General features: G+C 41.2%; 1 protein-coding gene across 8 annotated transcripts in view; it reads left to right on the top strand.

Moving 5' to 3' along the window:
* Nucleotides 1–22,681, top strand: part of LOC124178436 — a 134,091-nt gene that overhangs the window by 50,180 nt on the left and 61,230 nt on the right. For 5 of the 8 annotated variants that reach the window (XM_046561759.1, XM_046561758.1, XM_046561757.1 and 2 more), the window contains one exon: nucleotides 18,399–18,508. In XM_046561759.1, the coding sequence (XP_046417715.1) occupies nucleotides 18,399–18,508 (110 nt within the window). The other 3 variants (XM_046561761.1, XM_046561760.1, XM_046561763.1) reach the window with 3 other exon arrangements.

Here is a 22,681-nt window from a genome sequence, read left to right as displayed (position 1 = left end):
GCTGTAGCACTCTCCTAAAAATATTGACGCAAAAACGCAATGCCCCGACTTGTCGCAATTTCTTACGAAGCAACGCAACGACAAGTAATCGTCGTTGTAAACCAACACCAACGAGTCGAGAGGTGAGTTGTAAAAAAAATAGGGGAGATGAGGTTGGGGTAGGTCGGGTTGGGTTATGAGCTATGGATAGATAGCGTGTCGCGGCTCGCGAAGCGTTGCATGTTTTGCGGTATAAGAGACGAATGTGTACGACTTCGAGAGTATGCGAGAAGACATGGAGAGAATACGCGAAGCTCGTGTGTACAGAATCGCACGCGAAGCTTCATTCGTGGCGGATGGTGGCTCCCGATGAGTCATGAGAGTATGGATTACCAAGGCGACATTACGTAAACTACGTAAAGCCTCCCCGGAGACGAACAGACAAACCGCGACGGTTTCTGCTTCGAAGCCCTTCAAAAGCCGTTTTAGACGCCGCCGCTTCGCAGACTTAACGTTGCAAGAGTAGCGCGTCGCGTTTCGCTCCTGTTATAATTTTACCAAGGAAGTCTTACAATTTGTCGTTCGTGCCTGTCAAATATTCGGAGAATGCAAATACGAAAGAGAATGAAGTTCGTAACGCGGTAATTTAACGATTTATTTTTAGGAAAATTCATTATTTCGCTAATATAGAATCGTCTCGAATTGAGTAATAAATTTTCAACAAGCACAGTGTATTCATATTTCGGGAATTAAACTCCTTTACAGAGGTTCCAAACTTTCGAAACAATGATTTCAGTTTCCATATTTCGTTACATTGATTGGTTACTCACCTTACTGTAATTCGATGAAAAAGCTACTTTGGAGGTCAAAAACTGTTTGAGCAAGTTATTTTGCCATGTAGGAGGAATCCTCAATAATTTCTTTACGAATATTTGAGGATGTATGCCGATGCTTTAGAGGGAAATCAGAGTACTTTTGTACTTGTTCTTTTATCAAGTACGCAGATGGGGTTGTCCGTCAGTTTATCAAAATTTTGCTATCCAATGTCAACTCATTCGACGTAAGATTAAGAAAATTCATGCAAATTACAAAACAAGAAATAAAGATTTGTCAGACTCGTGAACTGCACTGCTGCTGCAGCTAACGGGTTAAAAATGGAAGCATCGAGCGGCGAATTACGCGGAAAACAGTTTCCTTCGCTTTCTTCTTCATCGTCAGCTGGTATTTTAATTGAACAAACAAACTGTGGTTCCAATTTTTAATTACACTTTATACAGTTTCTTTTTAATAAGCATTAGAGACTGATTACCCGTTCGCGAAGATGCATGTTTTTGATTTTCTCATATTAAAATCTGTGTCGAATGAAAATTGAAAGAAAAGGAAAGAAAAAAAAACATTCGGTCAGCCTCGATTGATTTCTGTCAATCAGCCCGCGGTTCGTTCGAGATTCAAATACTGTGTATTATCACAATGTTTGTGGGCGTCGCAGAGCGCCGTAAGCGCGACTGACGATAGACAGAAAGAACCGAATAGGCAAAGTACTTTTGTCACAATCTAACAACAAGCGTATGGGACAGCTGACAGCCAGACACGTGACGCGCGTGTGTGTGTGTGTGGAACGAGGCGTTTGGCCAAAGGCCATTTAATAATCTCGTGCGTGGTTAATAATTAACGCAATTAAAGGTGTCCAAAACGTCATTCACGCTCATTCATCTCGGACACGTCTGACCCAGTCGGCATTACTACGTACATATAACCAGGTATTCCGACCACGGTGACCTCGCCGAGTGTATCGCGCTGTTACGAAAAAACACTTTAATCCGACTAGTCGCTGGACCCGGTTAAATCATACCGCGAATGTATTGTATAATAAGAGGTATTACCCAGTCGGTCAAAAGTCAACGTCAGCTTTTTGTCATTCAATACTACTCGAGCTTGTCCTCGCTCCTCGCTCCTCGTTCGAAGAAGCTTTCTAATGTCGCGTGCACGAGCTAGAAATCTAGCCCTCAGGTACGTATGGCTGCACCTTGCATCCAGGTACCCACTCCGGATAACAGTACTGTACCTAGACCTTGTCTCCACGAACCGTGTACAACCATTAACGTCTAAAGTCTGTTTTCATAATTTATTCCCAAGAGTTATCCATCACGGGTATTCGGGTATTTTTTTCGAGAGCTGGACTTTGCCGAAAACGTTTCAAAATGCTTTCTACTTTTCGAATGACGGTTTTATTTTTTTAAGCAAGAAAAAAAAAAAAAAAAATTTAAGCCGGTGACACGGAATTGAAGAGCAATTGAAGATTTTAAGTAGTCAAACATTGGAATGCGACACAAGATGCTATCGGTAAAATAAAAGAGAACGGTTTCTTTCAACAGAATAAATGCGTTTTTCAAATTAATACCTACAGCAGATGCAGAATTTACGCTGTATTTTTCGAAACTGTGATGAAGTTTCGTTAAGCATCTTTGGAATTTTTTTTCCTAACACCTTTCCTTCGGCTCGTATCAAATCTTGATCCATTTCTTACCCGCCAATCAGTTTCGAAGAGGGCGTTGCATGCACGACGATCTTCGAGTCGTTGGCATTCAGAGGTTATTGGCGGAGTTAAACGATACAGGCAAAGTGGGTCAGATAATAACAACAGTATCATAACGGGCAATGATAAGGACTAGGAAGAAGCGCACGAATAACAATGTGAAAAATTACAGACGCCATGCAATGACGAAAAAATTGCGGGCTCAATTCCACGCTGACCCGTTTATTAGAACCAGTAATTGGACGGTGCATGCTGACGTATCTAGAGTAATGCCGTTCAACTGTGACTAATGAAGCTTGGCATTTAGCGATTCGCAACGTAAGCACGGTGCCATTGCCATTTATCTGGGAGACGGTTTCGCGATCATCCGGGACGTTACATCAAACCGCATTCAAATTATCCCGTAGAGCAAGGCTATAAAGTAAGTAAATAAACTAGTCGAAGCTTGTTGGGAAAAAAATGTTGCGAGAATTTAATTTATGTAAGGAATATTGTAATAGAGTTCTCAGCGTTATAAGGTTTATTAATGTGGTGACGATCCGCTGCATGACGATTCGAACCACGTGTCCGAGATAACGGCTACACTTGCCACAACGTGGTGATAAAAATTGCAGATTGGTTAAATAAAAAAAAGGTTCGTACGCGTACACCGTCACGGCGGCGTTCGTCTCGGAAGCGAATAATATAATGATAGTTTTTCAAAGGTGTGAAACATTGATTGTACTTTTGTAGCGGCCGATTATTGAATCCGTGGCGTGATAACCGGTCTAGCATCTTTAAACGGCTTGCGGCGTTTCGCGAAACGATCGTTTAATCTCGGAAGACTTGTATTTTAATATCGTCTTCGTAGAATCGTCTGGGAAAAACTTTCGCTGAAATGAGTTTCGCGATTAGCTGTCCGTAATTGTAAGGTTCTATCGTCGGGCGTCGACGCGTGCAGGGTAACGATAAATTGTCGTAAGTTACAAAAAAACAAAACTCATTTATTGTTACTCGTAAGTTGTTCGCATACCTGTAATAATCGGTGTCGACTCCTCGATATTCATAACCGTGCAATTTAGCGAATAGCCCTTGGCCTCGGTCGATACTCTCAAATCGCAACATGGCAACCGGTATACCTAGGTTCAAAAAAAGCGGGAAAAAGAGAGAGAGAAAGAGAGAGAGAGAGAGAGAACAAGCAAGACAATTATAGGGAGCTTCCTTCCCGGGCCCTTTTCAAAGCTTCTCCCCCTCGCATCCCAAGGAACGATCCTCTTCGTCGCCTCGAGCGTTGCGCTAGCCGGGTTTACTCCCGAGGCCCGTAATAGCCCCGAATGAAGACTGCCTATTATTACTCTTCTTTCGTTCGCGTGCAGGCAATATAGAACGTTCGGACGAGCGCAATCCGGGTAAGAAGAGAAGCCGGAGAGAATGAGATGAAAAGAGATACGTGGATGGAAAGAGACGGCGAAGAAACGGTCCCCGAGAGGTCACAGAGAGCGTTACGTTTGGCTCCGAGTCTACCGACTCCGGTTGGAGTATGTAGCCGGAGTCGGAGTTGGAGTTGGAGTATGGAATGGAACGGAACGAAACGAAAGGATGAAGTCAAGTCAACTCTAGTCAGTCGGCGCGCAACTATCCACAGAGTAAAACCCACCCGATGTGCGTCTCTCCTCTCCTCTCTCTCTCTCTCCTCTCTCTCTCTTTGTATCTTTCTCTCCTCTTCCTCCGTCTATCCTTCGTTCCGTCTCGCACACAGAGAGACACCCTTCGTAATTCATCTCGCGTCCGTCAGTTTCATCCCCGACGTTACCCCGACGCCTATCCGCAGTCATCAGTTTTTCTCGGGAAAGTGTTCACCTCTTTCGGAGGAAATATTTTGTTCAGTGCATCGTAAAGTTAACGTTCGATCAGAGGATACGGATAAAGCGAGTGAATCGGTTGTTTGCCGCTGTGTCGAATATCGAGGATTACGAAGTCTTTTTAGAAACGTTTTTAACCCTCTCATTGTCAGCTGTTCTTCGGGGTGGTTTTAAATGCGGAATTAAGGCTGATTGCTTTTTTTAATCGTAGCTGAAGTGTTTTTCTTCGATTTCTATCGGTATTGAGACGCTCTTTGAGTCAAGAAAAATAGAGAGAGACAATGCGATATTTATAATACACATATACCAGACCGTAGAGGCGAATGGAGTGCCGGATAAATATTGTTTCATAACTAGGTACTGCGCTGTGACGCTTGTAATTATTCTTGCATCGAGTGTGCATTTGAGATCAGTAATGCCAAGATTGAATCACGGGCGATAAAACGGTACAGAGTACCATCGTTGTAAATATTGTTTGAAAAAATGAGGTTTCGTAAGTTGGATACGAGTATACGATTCTTGTGTAATTATCAGCTATCATTATTAGTATCCTCATTATGATGTATTAATTTTAGTACTTCGAAGCGAGTGATGTTGTTTGTTTTTTACGTACTTAATTGTCCCATTGATCGTGTAAAATGTATAGGAACGTGTTTGTCACGCGGGTTTACAAATTCATCAAATAATTTAAATATCATTCTCTTTTCGAATTTGAGGGTTACGTGAATTCCTAAACATACCATATTTTGACGATGCACGATATTAAAAAACGAAATGTAAATACAACATTATGTTTGATACTCAATGTACCGGTACTTTATCGTGCGGATGAGTGACGAATCAATGACGGAAACTTGATTTACGAAATCTTTTACATCCGTTTGAGATTCGACGAGGGTCATAATTCGAAAAATGAATGTGAAATCGTCAAACTGTCGGATTTTTTTTTCCGAACATAATTATTCTATCTTTCATAGATAAAATTGTTCCCTTTTGAAATTTGACAGATTTTACCGTTTCCAAAGTTCACGGATTTGTCTTTTCTTTCCTTTACTGCTACATCGTAAACGGATGATTTGAAGAAGAAAACATTTGCTTTTGATCCGTGCATAACGTGATCGAAAACATATCGATAAGAAATTCTTTTCGGACAGTCAATAAAATGCTTATTATCACTGAGAAACGGAAATATCTTTTCGTAGCGCAGCTTGAAGATTTAAATCTTACATTCTGTAATGATTATACAGTCGATTGAAAAGCCAAAAATTTAAATTTAGTTCAGAATTGTTTGGACATTATTTTTAAACGGAGCAGACGACTGTGAACAATAGTGGAACCGAGGGAAACTTTCCTGCATCCTTTCAGCCAAAATCGTATGACTCTTGCTTATTCAGGCAAGTCCTTTCGGAGACATAACTGAAGTGAGATACAAACCGAGAGAGTGTCACATAATATAGCATACGTCGAGAGTGCTTAAGCGGACCTTGGTGAAATAGATAAAAGATAGCGATGCGGCTCTTCGCCGACGGACATTATCTCTCGCTGTCTCCGGCGTGAGTCCTGCGTTACAAACCTTCTGATACGATTTTCTTTTATCGCGAAGAGGAAGACGCAGAGCTGCTGAAAGAAACCGGAAAAACCTCCGGCTCTGCATCGCGCATCTGCTTATTGTTGGCGTAGTGCAGCCCGTCGCTTCGTAACGATCACATGGCCCTTAACGTCTGCGCAATGATTCAAGTCTGCAATCATTCTGTAAGTTTTTGCAACAGTTTTTCTTTTTCACTATCAACTTTCTCTTCAACTGCCATCGTATTCTTTTCAATTTTACTCTCGATTGACTCGTCGATTTCTATCTCCGATCGTTTTATCCGCTGTTGAAATCCCGAACGACCAAACTCTCGCAATATCCAATGTAAGCTGACGCCAGGAAAATCCCAGGCAATTGGGACAGGCCCGTTTCGTACTCGTGAGGTTTAGTCGCTGTCGAATGCTTGGCAGTTCGAGGAAATTGTGTGTGAAACCGATTGTAACAGGAAGATCATTCCTTGAAACTTGAATGGAGTAAAGTAGCTAGTTCTTTTGGCCAAGCTCACTTTTAGTAACTTTCATGACGGTTTTTAAACAATTTTTCGCTACAACCGTGCTTCCCTGTTTAGTGTTTGGATATAGCTGACAGTGGAAGTTGCACAGGTAAAAGTAAAGCAATTAATTATCATGTTTTAAATTATTATCACTACTATTAAATGGGTAAATTCCTTTCGTACTTAACGGTTATAATGCAGTTTAAATCACTGCAGTATTTGCTCGCGGGGTAAAATTTTTGTTGAAAGCAGCTGTTGCAGTGGTTTGAGCCTTGAGCCTGCAAACGATGGACCGCCATACGGTAAATAGTAATTAGAACCGGTACTCGGAAATGGATTAATTAAATCAGCTTAACCAAATCATTTGACACGCTCTGCTGATTAACTCCTGCGCAGCGCCATAAACCGTCTTTTTCATTCTGGATCGCTGCTGTTCATATTTATACGTTCTTGTAGTATATTAATTATCGGTTTCCGAGCATGTTCAAATCTTTTAAAACTCTCGTAGTATATAAGTTGTATATACGAATGGTACTGAACGAAGCTGCAACATTAATTCTGTACGGTGAGTATCTGTCATGGTATCAATAGCTGAATGTCAGAATCTAAATTGGTGAACATCTTCATCGGTTAATTTTTTCCCATCTATTTCAGTAAGTTGACACTTTGATTGGAGAGGTTAAGGAGTAAAATTTGTACGCAATAAATCAAGTAAAAAGCGATACTCGTAACATGGACCAAAATTCTCTGGGAATTGTGGTTCGAATTGTGAACAATTTGTATTTACCGAATACCGCAGACCCAAAATAATGAATACTGTACCATCCCTCTCTCACCTCGCACAAGCTATTCGCTTATGGGGACGAACCCGAAAGGTTACGGTGTGTTTGGAAGTTAATAACATTAATATTGAATCAATATATAATCATTTATTTCAACGCGCAAATCAATACTGTATACAAATTCTTAATGGCAATAAACTATGGCGGAATATTTTCAATTGTATCCAAATTCATTTTGATTCAAAAACGACATGATAAATGAACATACACTCGTGAGCGCCGTATCGTTGAATTTCAGAGCGACAGTGTTTCTCACTCTTTCTTCCTCTGACCGCGGTAGGTTGCACAAACTCTGACTTCGAAATTGTCGACTCGAGAATACCCATGTTGGGCCTGTTCTCACAGTATCAAAGTGCGTGTAATCGTTTTATTATTCCTACGAACGAGCACGTGACATGTACGCCAAGTATACGACATCCGCGTAAAACCCTTACCGTTATTTACGTAAATACGTACGGTATTATTTTTTCCCCCTATTTACACAGGCATTAGGAGCTATCAAGGCTCGCAGACTATCCAATCGCACATGCCTCTTAACCGCATACTTTCCTGATTCAAGTGGCTAGGGTGACGATTCCAATTGATGGTGACAGGCTGAAATCGTGCTTATCCTTAGGAAGAGCACAGTTTCTGCATTCGGTCGTAGTGAATTTCCTACGATATTCAAATTGCATCGTTTGAGACGACGACGGGTAAAATTAATTGAACGCAATTCTTGCATTTGCGTTTGCGAACAAAGCTGGTTGCTGATGTTCTTTGAATTTTACGGCTGAAAAGATTGTAGACGTTCGTTTTCATCAGCGAACTTACGCCTTGTGAGTCCATGATCAAGGCCGTTCGTCTAATCATAGAACAGCTGCTGAAGCGACTAATTAATCTTAAGGTACGATTTACCGCTGGGGATCTTCAAGTATAAAATCGTGTATACAAATCTGTCAGTCCAACTGCAGGGTGCAGTGTAGCGTCAATCTAGAGGGGAGACGAATGAAGACTAAAACAATGTTCATGGGACTAAAATTAATGCTCACTTCCGGCAGCTGTTTAAAATTCTGCCTCTCGTCCTTTTCGTTACACCCCCCCACACACACACGTGCTTGGGTTACCTCTTACTCATACTTCGCGTACGTGTCTGTGGATCGTATAAGAGAATCATAGCCACGAAGCCTCGGATAGGTCTTTCCGTTATAGGTATACCATATTCCACGGGTAACCGCAACCGACGGCGACGAGGTTTTAAGAAAAAGGAATATGACGATTCTCGGGGTACAGAAATACTCGGCTAGTATTCGAGGTTCGAAATATATTTAGAGAAACGCCTCACGGACGGGTGCAATGGTGCCGTGTCCGCGTCTTGCCCTTTGGCCTGCAGGAAACATCCATGATGGTTGAACTATTTTCATTCGCATCTGTCTAAACGATCATCTACCGTTCGGTCCCGTAGCTTAATGCGGTAAGCGTTTTACAGTAAAACTTTTAGTAACACGCCACATTTGGATCATCGTCCCCGCGTCGAAAAATGATTTCCAAAATTCTTGACAATAACGATCAGTGATGTACCTGCGATAAAGAGGGAACGACGTTCTTCTTTTCTGAGGGAAACCCGATCGTAAAACGTGATTTTCTTTATTCACGCGTATATTATTGGCATCGAATTTCTCTCTTCTGATTTGCAAAAAATTAGATTACAGGTGAGAAAAAACAACAAAAACGATTGACTTTGAAAGTTAACGAAGGTATCGCGTTCGCGTAACGAGGGATAATGACTTCCTGGCCTTTCGTCGTAAAAGGGTCCAACTTTGCAGTTGTACGTACCCACTTTACGTGTACGAATCGAGGGCGTGAATATGCATCAGGGAAATTAATTCAGATCAACCCACACGTCGCATAGACACGCGTGTGACGTCACAGGCGGGAATAAAATTCGTATCGATGTAACGTGTGTATACATAGGTCGTATGTATGTCGCCGCGTCTTTGCTGCCCACTTTCATTCAGAAAAATCTGCAATCCGATACGTATATGTAACGTTCGCTAAGTAGGCAAGCCAGCGAACACCTTGCAACAATATTATATTATACTATACAGGTATACATGTGTGTGATACACTGAATTAGCCGCTACCTACTCACTCGCTCGTATATTACAATATACTTAAAGGCACTTTGCAATCCGAGTATCAAAATATTCTTGCTATCTTTCTCCTCCTTTTTTTTTTTTTTTTTTTTTCTTCTCTGTGTCTCGTTCTCCTGCATTCTGGACCGCTGATCGTAGTACAGTTACGTATGTTTTTTAGCGCGTTAGGAATCTTCTCTGATGGGTATAAAAAGATCCCGATAAAGTATGAAGAGGGACGGCGTGTCTGGTTAACGGTTATATAAAAAATTATGGTTAGAGTAGATGAATGTTGTTGTAAAATATCGAGAACGTGGCTTTTTACGCGAACAATATCTACGTTTTACATTCGCTCGTAACTGGATTGGAAATCTTACCTTATTGAAATTCATTCTCATTTATGTTAAATAAATTATGTATGATCTCAAAGTGTCGCTGCAGCGAAGAATGTAAAAAAAAAATGTTATTTTTCCTTGTTGAACTCTTGATAATCTCATTTGCACATGTTTCAAAGATTCTTTATACCAAAAATGAACCGTGGAGTAAAATAACGTTGCAGACACATTTTACGATACTGCAGAACACTCGTGAAATTATGATCCAATTGTTTTCAAGAGTATCGGTTTCTTTTAAAACATGAGCCACGTCCTAGGCACACGAAAATTATTTTCACTAGATTCTTTGCAACGCAATTCGTATCTTGTGATCGTCCAATTCCACGCAAAGGTATTTCCACGTCGTTGCCTCAGGCTCTCTGGTGCTAATGCGCATAGGTATATCGGTTCGATAGATCTCCACATTGGTCTTTAGTTCTATACGATCCATTTGTCGATGGACAGCCCGAGGGTTGCCAACTGTAAACGACGTTTATTAAGAAACACACACGTACAATATCTGTATAATGCAGGGGGAGAGTCTGGGTAATGAGAAGATGGTCAGTGACATTGGATGTTGCGATTTTGAGCAATGAGAATAAATTAATGATAAATGTTGAAGAAAATAAAAGCATACCGACATCGAAATACAGCATAAATTAGTTTAACTTGTAACTTAGATACGTAGGTATGTGTTCAGCGAAATATGGTACTTGATGAAATCGATTACTGTAGGTTTTTGGGTCAAACTACAGAATCGGATGAATCGAATAGAAGTTAGGGTATGGTAGGGTACGTGCATAGGATACGTGAGCGGTTGATGCTGAGTTTCCTCGGAGTTTTCTACGATTGAACTTGGCTATTACGGTCAATTCCGATAGTAAGAAAGATACTCGAGTTCGAGAATACACTGCAATAAACCTCGGCGGTAAAAATTTTACATTTTATGATCCGCAATCCATTTGAAAAATATATTAAACAAATTGAATGCAGTTTTAAAAGGTTTAACACGTTACTCGCACGAGAAAAACTTAGCACCATATAACGCAACACGTCTTTAGTCACAGAAATAACAGCAACGTTATTTGTCAAATAAGTACGAAGAATGGATTGCAGTCCAAGCAAACGGTTATACTTATCAAACATCATGTGTCTACTGTAAAAATTCGATGGAACCCTGTTTTCGTGTTCCAATCTTCAGTTACGGTGAAACAAAAAAAAAAGAAAAAAAGTCGTTTCTGTGCGAACAATAATTATTAAATCAGTTTTCGTGCAAGCAAAAGAGGATCATAACTAATGCGGTGTAATATTTTCGTTGAGAAAAATGTTTGAATCGTTAACCGAGGTGTCTTTTTCGTAACTCAAATATTCGTCAATTTCAAGTAACTCACCCCGGTTCGGAGGATGAGTAACAGCACCAAGAAAGAGACCAGCCCCCGTCTCTCATTGTCTCCGTTCCTTCTTCCTGCTTGAAGCAGGTACCTGCAAGACACGTTCCTAAGACGGCAACGCCCGACTTGAGTTGACCTCGTGATCAACGTACTAGTCGACAACCTAGACGCAATACTCTGTCGTCAGACCGGCGGCGCACCTGCCGAGCTGATCACGATCACCGAGCTACGACACGATCGAGTATAAGGCGCGAAGTCCGCGTGCACCATGCGTGCGATGGTTTATGGTTGGGTGGAGGAGGGACCAGGTTCGCCATGGCGTGCAAACTGACCCGGTGCAACGACGACGACGATAACAACCACGGTAACAACAGTGATAACAATGATAACGCGACGAGACGTCGAGATCCAGGACGACGACTGCCGCACCTCGACAAATTCTATGTCTCGGTGGTAGTTTTGACGTTCGTGGGATCGTGAATTAACCTCGAAGTTATCGAAACACCCGCACGCTCATCGCGAATCGCTGACAGGAATAAGCTTCTCGTGCAAAGCTTTTCAGAGTTACGTTTCAACGGAGATTGCGAATGGTTTTCTACTTCATGGCGGTGACGCAGACGCTTCTTTGAGTCATCGGTGTTCGGGAAAATCCCATCAATTTTCATTAGAACTCGATCCGTGGCACGAGATAACGATCGGTATGTCGAAAGTGGGAATGAATTTCTGAACTGTCGTGAACTACGATTGTAAGACTGGAAGCTCCCGCGTGGGAACAGTAAATTAATTGTTTGCCATCGGTAAATATTTCAGTCTCACTTTAGTCGTGCCGGTTGATTTGCTAGTCCACAGTTTGAGGCGCAGGGATTGGATTTGTGATAGAGATCGAGACTGCGTAGAGATATTTGTATTCGACCGGTCGAGTATTATTGAGGTTCAACGAAATTAATCTTCATTAAACATTATCTTCCAGACGTCAGTTCTCGAGTGCTGCACCCCGCGACTCTGCACGCTTCTTACGTCCATAGTTGGCACCATTGGAATTTTAAATTCGATTTTTTATCCATGCGACAACGTTGTTTCTGTGCACAGAAGAAATCACGATCATGTTTCATCATACTCGAGCTAAATAATCATTCGCAGAACACTTTTTTCATAGCTGTACGCTTGTGCACCACAGAGTCCTGACGTATTATCATGTTTTTCAATCAAGTGCCCGTCGCGTGAATAATTGCCGACAGTTGATAATCCAGTAACTTTTTAGCAAAAAAAAAAAAAAATAAATTGTCCCAAGTGCGGCAAATCCAGCCACTTCAGACACACGCGCGTTTAAAAGCTGACGCGATTTGCGCCAAAGAGATCGATACTCACAAATCTTGCAGCCGCGCAATCTGCACGAACAATTTGTTCCGTCGTTTCGCGCTGTCGTCACGTGCTGAATTGATTTACCGTTGTTCATCGTCTTCCTTCACACGTGTCCGAAGTACGTAATACGTTACATCCAAGAGTTGTTGTATATTAATAAGTCACTTTCTAATAAGGTCTGGGTTGTATCGAGCCTTGCTGACGTCACCGGCAGATACATATCACGCTGTATACATACTTGTTCGACCGTTTCGTAACTTGTATTACACCGCGTGTCACACAATTATTGTCCAACAAGGGAAGCGAAAGAAGGAAAGAAAAAAAAATTTACCGAGTTTGTTCTACTTCTGGCAAAGAAATTGACGAAATAGGTTGTTATTTTGCTCAACTATGTATGCTGCACAAATATATCGTATCGTAGCCAGGCTTTGCCTCGAGGGCAGAATCGAACCGCGATCATCGCAAGTCTGCATCCGCACACACCTTGCCACGATCATTTATTCGCGCGCGGCGGAATGCGATCTTTGGAACAATGGGAATTGGAACGATTTTAAAATGCCTGAAATTCTTGGCCGTACACGGTCTTTCTTCCTCGGAAAGTTCGTTAAGGATAAAATTCACGTACGTGTACACAGTGAAGCTGTTACAAGTTTGTGGTAACTAGCTGCTGTACACACGCGTGTAAAGTGCGTGTATCTTTGGCTGGTCAGAATAATGCCACGAGAAAACCCTCGTGGCACTTGGTACGGTAAAACGGGCGCTTTGTCGGAATTTTAAATCTCAACTTGGGTGACGCTTGTGTCACGCTATTTTTGGTTCTTATGTTGGGACGTGACTAGCATCGAGTCCAGTTAAGCCACAAGTTTTTACCTTTTTCGAACGTAATTTCTTTCCAACGCGAAAGTACTGTGCGATCGTGGCAGTTTGTTTTTGCATAACTTTTGGAGTAACTAGGAAACCTGGAGTAGCGAAGAAAGTTCTCTTTTCTCTCGTCCATCTCCGAAAAGTTCGGATTTCGGTCGAAGGATTTAATATTTTATGTCAAGTTATCGATGTGCTGGAATTAGAAAGAAGATTGAATAATTCAACGTTTCGCTCGAGCGCGGGAACGTATTTGGATATTATCTTGAGATTCATTCAAAAACTGAGTTGAGGATACTTTGTGTTGCGTACATAAATCGAGTCAACGTTAAGAAATAGCCAAAAAAGAAGCCGCGTGTGTTTATGATTTATTAATTTTTATCTTTTTCAAATGCAAAATCCTGAAATTTTCTTGAATTATTGACAAGCATTCAACCTCGTTACATCGCAGGTTTGAAATTACGTGTATCTGACCGAACAACGTCATACCACAGTCAAGTAATCCGTCAACCATGCCGTAAGTAGGTCATAATATGCTTTTTAGACGTATGAAAAAAGATCCGATGGCGGTTCAGATAAAGAGAGTTAAATTAAATAAATCTAGATCTTGTACGCGTCTCATTGAAACGCTTGCAATAAGATGTGTTCTCGCTTCGCAGTGGAATTTGCAGCATCGGTTGCGCGTAGATTCATAATCCAATTCTGACCCGATTTATCATCATGTATAGAATCTCTCAGATTTTCGGTTGTCAATACCGTAAATAGATACAAGTATACTAGTACGTGTTCTACACTTAACCCACAAATTAACGATACGAATCTTATTTTATACTTGAAAATAGGACGAATCAGATGTAAATATCCTAAAACATCTTGCAGATGTAAGGAAGTTTTATGATTTCCGTTCGTTGTTCAACTCAAAAGTAGTTATTTCGGGAATGATAGTACGGATGCTCCCGTCGATATTCATTCGCCGTTCGAGATGTAAAAAAAAAAGAACAAAAACAGACGCCAAATTGCATCGGGGATATTGTAATCCTAGTTAACACTCGGATCGCAGCGAACAGACTGTATTACAGTAGTGAAGCGGCCTTCCTAACAGAATAGTCGGTGAAGTATTTCCCGTTATAAGAGCCATGCGCAGATTTTGAATGGATAGGAATTCACTCGTCACACCTGCAGGCGTCCCAACCATAATGGCCGTAACACATGACACGCTGTAACAACCGGTGATGAACAACCCATGAGAGAGAAACTCCCCCTGACCTCCGACTCGACTCGACTCGGGTGATTTTCAATTTTGCCCACCATTCCCCGACATGTGATCGGTAGTAGCTCGCGAAAGTGCACCAGCACCAGCATCGCCAGCTCTGTCGTAATATCAGATCTCGAAGGCGCGGCTGCTCCTGTGTGCGTGGGCATTTAACACGAGTACGCAATTCCGCGGCCGCACGTCCCCGGAGTCGATGCGCGTGAGAGAAAGATCGAGGGTTCGGGTAGCGAGGGCTTACCGATATAGGAAAGGTGCACGTACGAATCCCCGTCCCGCTCCACGTCATCGTCTCTTCTCCCTGTGCGCATTCGCCTCTGTAACGTAGAGGTAATAGCCCCGAGTTCGTCGAACTCGACGAAAGGTTTCGTTCGCATATGTGTACCTACCTGTTGTACGTACGCGTGTAATGCTTATGCCTTTGCATCGTATGTGCCGTCCCTGTCTGCATTGGGTGGTACCGCACTTTTTCGAGGATCGCTGCAGGTCCTTCGCTCTTGCTAAATAAAGACTCGTACGTGTACGCACTAACGCACCACCGCACCGTGCGTATCCTCTTCCTGTAATGCAGGTATATCTAACCACCGACCGACCGACTTCCCTGCATGGATATTTTCGCCTGCATTCACCTCGGATACTTTTCTCTGTGTACGTGGGCTTCGACTGAGAGTGACTTTGCTTGGACCTCGTTTCGGAACAAGCTTACATCGATATCTACTCGTATACGTGCGGATCGCATAGGGTTTTCTTACCCGATATCCACCGACAATGAGTATATGTACTCTAGACTTGTGTTATCTGCATTTGAACACGATCTGTGTGGGAGAAAAGGTCGCGCAGAGCTTTCGGTATTTCGATATTTTCGAATCGGATCACCGTGTCTCGATGCAAGCAACCGTTACACGTATGAAAATCACCACCGTTCGTATCTACCTTAATTTGTTGTTTTTTTTTTTTTACTTATAGGCAAATTTATCGGTAAATATCACACTTTGGTGAATTTCTTGCATGCAGATTTGTTATAAGTAGGTGAGAGATTTCCGCTGAATATTTAGACGCAAGTTCTACCAAACTTTTGGGAAAGGGAATTATTCGAAACAGTCGTTAGGAAAACACTGTTATAGCTTTCGAAGCAACGCGCGTACCTATAATGGATTAAGCGGAGTGTAAAGAAAGGAATAAACGTGTCAGGCCCTGCATCGTTTACTCCGTAAGAAAAACGGCGTAACAAGCTTCGTATCAGCTTCTCCGACACAGTTATCGCTTATAGATAACAAACTTTATCCGAGTTTTCCTCTTATCTCTGGTGGAGTCTTCGGTCGCGATTCCGTCAGTTCGGTATTCAGGCTGCTCGGCGGTGTGGAAATAAATTTGTTCCTTTCCGAAAATAGAGTCGAAATAACAAGTGTAGGTGTGAGTGTTCGACTAATGTAATTGCAGAGCCTTTCAACGCGAATCCAACATTTGATATTCTCGTTCGCTATTCTTGATTTTTGCCTGGATTATTTTGTCTATATATTAAATGCAGTGTGCAGTAACCGTTCCTTCGATCCATCTTTCGCGGGGATATCATTTTTATCTTGTATAGGAACACACCGGTTATGTATTAAAAATATCGGGTTCACGCAGGAACGTAAAATTTGAAACGTCACCGAACCTTAATCAATATTTCGTTTTCCAAATTCATCTGCCAAACAACCTCGCATAATTAATAATAAACCAACGTTTGTACCTCAAAGCTTATTAACTTGCATGGTTCAATATTATAACATCATATCGGTTCAGTTTGACAATGACATGTTAGTAACTGTACCGATAGAGGAAAGATGGATGGAGGGATGGATGGATGTTTGAGTAAAGAGAGTTACTTCATTTTATAATGGGTGGGAGAATCGTTAATAGTGAATTGTCTATCGGCATGATGACACATTCAACTAACACGCGGTAACCTCGTTATCAGATAAATTTTTACAGTTATTAAAAATTGGCCTTCGAACCAAGATAATCGTTGTTTTGGTAACATCGTTTAGCTCTTCAACCTTCAAATGGGTGGGGCTCACATTAATTATAAACTTTAATTTTGAAGAGTTATACGAACGATTATCTCCAGGTAACTAACGGTTATTCAGGCACTTTCCGCGTATAAAGAAACTGGCCAGCACGCCTAGTAACGTGCACCAATTGTAAGTGACTTAACGATGTTGGGTCACTTTTGAATGTACCGACCAGAAAAATGTTTAGTCTAGATTAACAATGTGAATATAAATCTTGCAGCTGTTCGGAACATTTTCATTGGTTTTTACCGTACCGAGTAAAATTGATTGGGCATGCGAGTGTAGAGATCGGCCACTGCGCGCTGATTCGGCGAACGCAGATATTATAATGCTGCAACAGATGTGGGAGGCACTTTCAAGAAGAAAATCGGTAATCATTTGTCGCATTAACCTTTCACGTACAGTTGTCATGAATTTTATTTCATTCCGCTTTATAACAGCTTCCGATGATCGGATCGTTGGATGTGGGTCAAGTTATCAAACGATGACTTAATCCGGCTTTTTGTACAGCCACTCGGGCTTGAATATTATTATGTGTACCGTGTGTAATACATACATTGTCTGTAACCGTGAAATGTATGATTATTATACGCGGAATACACTTACTAACTTTAATGTAACAAGTGGTAGTAACCCGTAGGCTGTCGAGGGTTACCTTTTCTCCAAATATTCAGAACCCGTGATTAACGAAATTTGTGAAAATACACGTAATTCTTATTTTCCTTAGTTGAAAATGGAAACGAAATTTGTAGGTAGCCAGTACTGCTGTTATACCTACAGATCATCAACGGTAGAACCGCATCGTCGTCCGTTTGCAATACATATATTACCGAAGGAAATTATATGACCTAATGAGATACGGATAATGGCATGCTTCAACGGCAAGTCAAAGGTTATTACACGCGGACGGTTGAGGCTGCGAGCAAACTTCGACGGTTCTAATTGGTGCAATTGCATTAGTAATCAGTCTGATTGTGAAGCTGAGCTTCGTGTTACCGCTGCAGCAGACTGCGGCATTTGTGCAACGCAATTATTATCCTTTCGATAATAAACTATTGCTTTTCTGTGCAACCATACGTAAGGTATCTTGTACTTTCGCCCATTGTTTCAGAATATCGCAATACGTGTAACGAGAAATCTTTTATTTGTTCATACCGCGTGTTATGCAGAGTAGGTAAAATCCCATTCCAGATGCATGCCAAATGTCAAAGGTCGCACGATTTTAATCTCAACTTATAGGTCGAAACTTTTATCAATAGTAAATCGAAGAAAAGTATATTCGCGTTGTAAATTCTCATTTAACACACTCACTTGCATAGAAGTGTTTATTCCGTGTTTTCTTTGTCCGACTCTGAGTTGAAGGCAGAAATGATAATTATTGAAAGACGAGAAGAACGCACGCGATGCGAAACTGTTTAAGAATAAGCCTGCAACGTTGAGAAGTAAAACATTGTATGTAACAACAGGTTTTCGGCTGCGATATTGATAGTCATACATCACTCGGGATAGGTATGTAATACGCTCGCAATTGTGCTGGGCGAGCTATTGCGCAGTATATTGCAAACCGTAAAACTGGCACCTCATAAATTAATCCGACGTTTGGCTGCTTCACCTCGCAGCTATAATTATGTAACCCTGTTCTCTCCGATCCTCGGTTTATACACGGTCTTTTTAACCTGTCAATTTTTTGTTTCAGCCACGAAACGACATGTCGGGGGTCCCAGGGGCTCAGGGGCTTCCTAAACGGGGGGTCAAATCGTCCTCTGTAACGAAAGGAACTACAACCTCAGCTAATTCTCGACCTCCGTAAGTTTTCCATCCTCTTAAACAAGCTAATTGAATAAATTGCGATTGCGGTAAAAAGCTGAAAGAAAATCAACATCTTTAATGATTGGGAAAAGTACAGATTTCGTGTCGCGGTATGATTTTTAAATCGGTGCTTCGAACGAAGATCCAGACTTTCCGTGCAACTCAGATCAGTTTACGGATCGTCAGCAGGATTAATAACGAGAGTTGTGCCGAATGAATAAGAAGTTCGTATGAACTCGAATGTTGTACCAGAGCTGATAACAAACGATGATTTGAGGTAGAATGATCTTCCGCATCAGGTATACTGTTATCGACTAGACAGTTAAAGAGTACAGACATATTGGTCGGTATTCGGAATTCAATTTTATCTAAACTTCCACGCGTGGGAACTTAATCCACTTCTATAATTGGTCAGATAGATACATTGAAAGGCTGGATGCAGTTCCCACGCGTTCCGCGTTGACGTGAAATTGTGTTGTAAGTACGGACCTGTGGATTTAAATCCCATTTTAACGTGCATGTGATGTCTGTGAGAAAACACACTTACGAATCGGTCCTGCTTTTGTAAAAGATACTTTTGTTAACGAAAAAAAGATGCGACACGGTTTAGTCGACTGTACCCGTGTACATTGTCCGTATCTTTCTTTCCATTAAGACCCTCATTTTATAAATAATTGCAGTATTCATCACCGTCACAAGAATCGTTTAATATTGTACAGAAAAAATATGAATGACACATCAAATTATGTAACAATCAATGTGAAACATTGAACCGTTCGCCGATCATGTGTTGTCCAGAATTTGGCAGGAAATTCGTAATTACGGTGGTTCGGGAAGTTGATCGAAGTAGCGACTCGACGGCACAACAGATACGGTTGATTATTTGATGAAATCACTGCACCGACTTCGAGTGAGGAGACTATATGTAACTTTCGTATCTTTTCTACCTTTTCTTACCTTTCTTTACACCCTTTGTCCACGTCTACTCGAGTGTGGCGATGTCGGTTTCGTCGGATAAAAGCAATACGAAAAATTGGGGGAAAAAATCAACACAAACGAACAAATGGCAAAGTGGTATAAGTCACAAACACGACGGCGGAGTGCGTGCGCCGTAGGCGGGGACGAGTTACGTTATAAAATATGTGAGAGAGGAGAGTGTGAGCGGAGTGTGTGCGCACGTATGTACGCGAAACATTCGCTCACTCACCGAATGCGCCTTCGAGCCGACAAAGCCAAATTGTGTAAAGTTAATCGGGGTATATAGCCTCGTAGCCTGAAGCGAAAAAGAGGCCAGAGTCTGAGAGGCTGAGAGGCACGTGAGTAGGTCGATCGTGTGGTGGAGACCAAGTGACAAATGGTGAGTATTAAGTGGTAAGTAAGAGGTGATAAATTTCAAATCGAAGATACCATAACGTCTCTTAGTCGGTTTCATGTTTCATCGCGCTTGTTCTCTGAGGTTTGGCTCTTTCTTCGCATTCTTACAGGTATCCGAATTGACCGTAGGTCAGTTAACCCCTAATGACGGAGTATTTGATATCAACCGTGACCAAAGTCTGCCGACTTAATATTTATGACCGTAATCACGATTGAATTTTGTTCAATGCTACCCGTGTTCGACATATGTTTTACAGACTCTATTCCATGTACTTCGGTAAGTTAGCATACAATCCGTGGAAGACAAGTTCGGACTAAATACTTATGGTTGAACATGCGATGAATTTTATTGTTTACAAAATTATTAGGTAGTAATGGGTGATCGACTCGGTATTGTAACGCGTGATGTGTCGTTTGAAACGTAAAAACCATGCAAGCAAAGGATACGGTCTAGACGAGAGAAATATGAAACAAGAGTAGGTCATAAATCGTTACGGTTTATAAAACGTGTGTAACAAATGAAAGGATTATAAATTATTTATAAGCGCTTGGTATAGCCACAACTAGTACAATATATTTCACAATTTGAACTAAGATTTCATTAGTCTCTAATTACGCGTTGTAGTTGGTTAAATTAATCACAAGTTATTGTAAAATTTTGTCTTTATCAGGATCCAATCCGATTTCATTTCTGTGTAGAGGAACGTATCTGATCTGCTCCTTCGAGTCGAATTACGCCGTGCAGTCTCCATTCGTAATTTATCCTCACTCGTTAAAGTTGACTTCTACCGATCCCCCCATGCACTAAAACTTTGGTAGAAGACACGCGGTGCGCTGGTAGAAGGAATGTAAGTATAGGGTTCGTCCTCGATCGTGATATACTGCGATAAGAAGTCACGGTTGAGTGTGGAGGAAGGAACGTCAAGTCGGTTCGTTGATTACGGGTAATCTCTTTTAAATTTGATTGAAACCAATGTCAAGGCTACTACCCTCGGTCGAATCAGTTAATTCATATTGCTCCTGGTTATATACGTGAATAAATATGCCGTCAAGTAGCTACAGTGGCTTGCGGTGTACGAGTCCACTGGATCATGCTCTGGTTCTTGGACATTGGGAGTCACAGGTCACGGTGAAATTCTGATTCATTGTTTTAAGTATTTATAGCGTGAATGGAATTTTATTGCCACATGCTAATTTATTAGCCTATCAACGCTCTGTAATAATTGATTTTAAAGGCAAAGATTCATCTGTAATGGAACAAGATTGAAAATAGGACGTAAGTAATTCGATGAGACTTTTGCTTCGGAATCAAATTGATGCATCATTTGATTTACGGTGACATGGAAATATTACTTTTAACGTACACCTGAATCAAAATTTTAACGTAATGGAAATACCCGAGGACTGTTTGAAAAACGCGTTTTCCATTAACAACCCGAAGAAGTGAAGTTTGTACAAAGTGTACGTTCGCCGGGTATTTTTTTCGTTCTTCGTAGGAATTCTACAAAATTATTTTTTCACACATGTGTCACAAACTCGAGTGCGAATTGCCCAACAATTGTATTCTACAACGCAACGTAAAGTTCTTAATATCAAAAGTGTGTCCAAACGGTACAAAATGCTTTGCGTACAAGACGGAATCATTCTCACCCGTAACATTTACAGGAACAGGACGGCATTATTCTTGCATAATGGGTTGGTGCACAAAAGTTTGATACGTCGTAGGCAGCGGACAAGCAAACTAGCGAGGACATATCGCATTATAGTTGGTATCTACAAAGCGATTCTTTTGAACACATGAACAATCGACGCTCCCAAGAATGGTTTTTTTTTCCTTTTTCTTTTTGCTCGATCTCAGATGTTATAATGAGCTTTCTAATAATAAGACTCCCCTTCAACGAAAGTGGGTCTATCGTTTCTTGTTGTTCCCCGTCCTGTTTCACGCACGTGCGTATTACGGGTATACGGGAATACACGTGATATGTTTATACACTATTTAGATAGGTATCTTGTGCACCAGTAACCACGAATTTGCGTCAGACCTTTGTTGCTCGAAGCCAACTATGTTGTACCGATTATAACGGGCTAATCGCGATTGTTTGATGTCTGTTCGTATAATATGTGCTTGCTTCGCCTTCACGCAAATAGATATAAGTTTCGTAAAACAGTGTTCGGTGTCGGCTGCAGAATGGTTCATTGTCCGAGGCACTATACACGTATACAAGTGGGCAAATCTCGCCTTAGGCGGGAACGTTAAGGTACGCTAGATATCTACTTGGGTCTTTTATTCCAAGAAAACACAAAGGAATTTTGTGAAAGATAGATGTCTGAAAAATTGCCCTCGCTTCCTCCCACATATACAGGGTGGGCCAAGAAAAATTGGGCCAATTTAAAAGGTGAATAAAATCTGATCGCGTTAACCGATTTTCAATTACTTTTTTCCATTCGAATTAGAAGAATAAACCTCTCGTTTCGCATTTCAAAGATGCGGAAAATCTTTGTTCCTTGCCGAGATACATGCTGTTGAAAAACTGGTTTTGAAAAAGTAGCTGGTGAGATAAAAGAAATTAATATTAACCTTCAACCCTGAAAAGTTTCTTCGCTACCCTTATTCCAGAAACCTGGTTCATTTTTGTACGGCTCGTTTTTCACTAACTTAATCTATTATAAAAAATGTACAATAATTTATATATCAACTTCGAATCTTATACACAATCCGATGAAAAAATTTTTTTTCCAATTCTACCATGAAAAATCGTATATTTACGGTACCGATACACTACACCTTTTATTATT

Source organism: Neodiprion fabricii, chromosome 3 (genome assembly GCF_021155785.1).
Source record: "Neodiprion fabricii isolate iyNeoFabr1 chromosome 3, iyNeoFabr1.1, whole genome shotgun sequence".
NCBI lineage: Eukaryota > Metazoa > Arthropoda > Insecta > Hymenoptera > Diprionidae > Neodiprion > Neodiprion fabricii.
The sequence above is the reverse complement of the archived record's forward strand: the minus strand, read 5'-3'. Positions and strand labels throughout refer to the sequence as shown.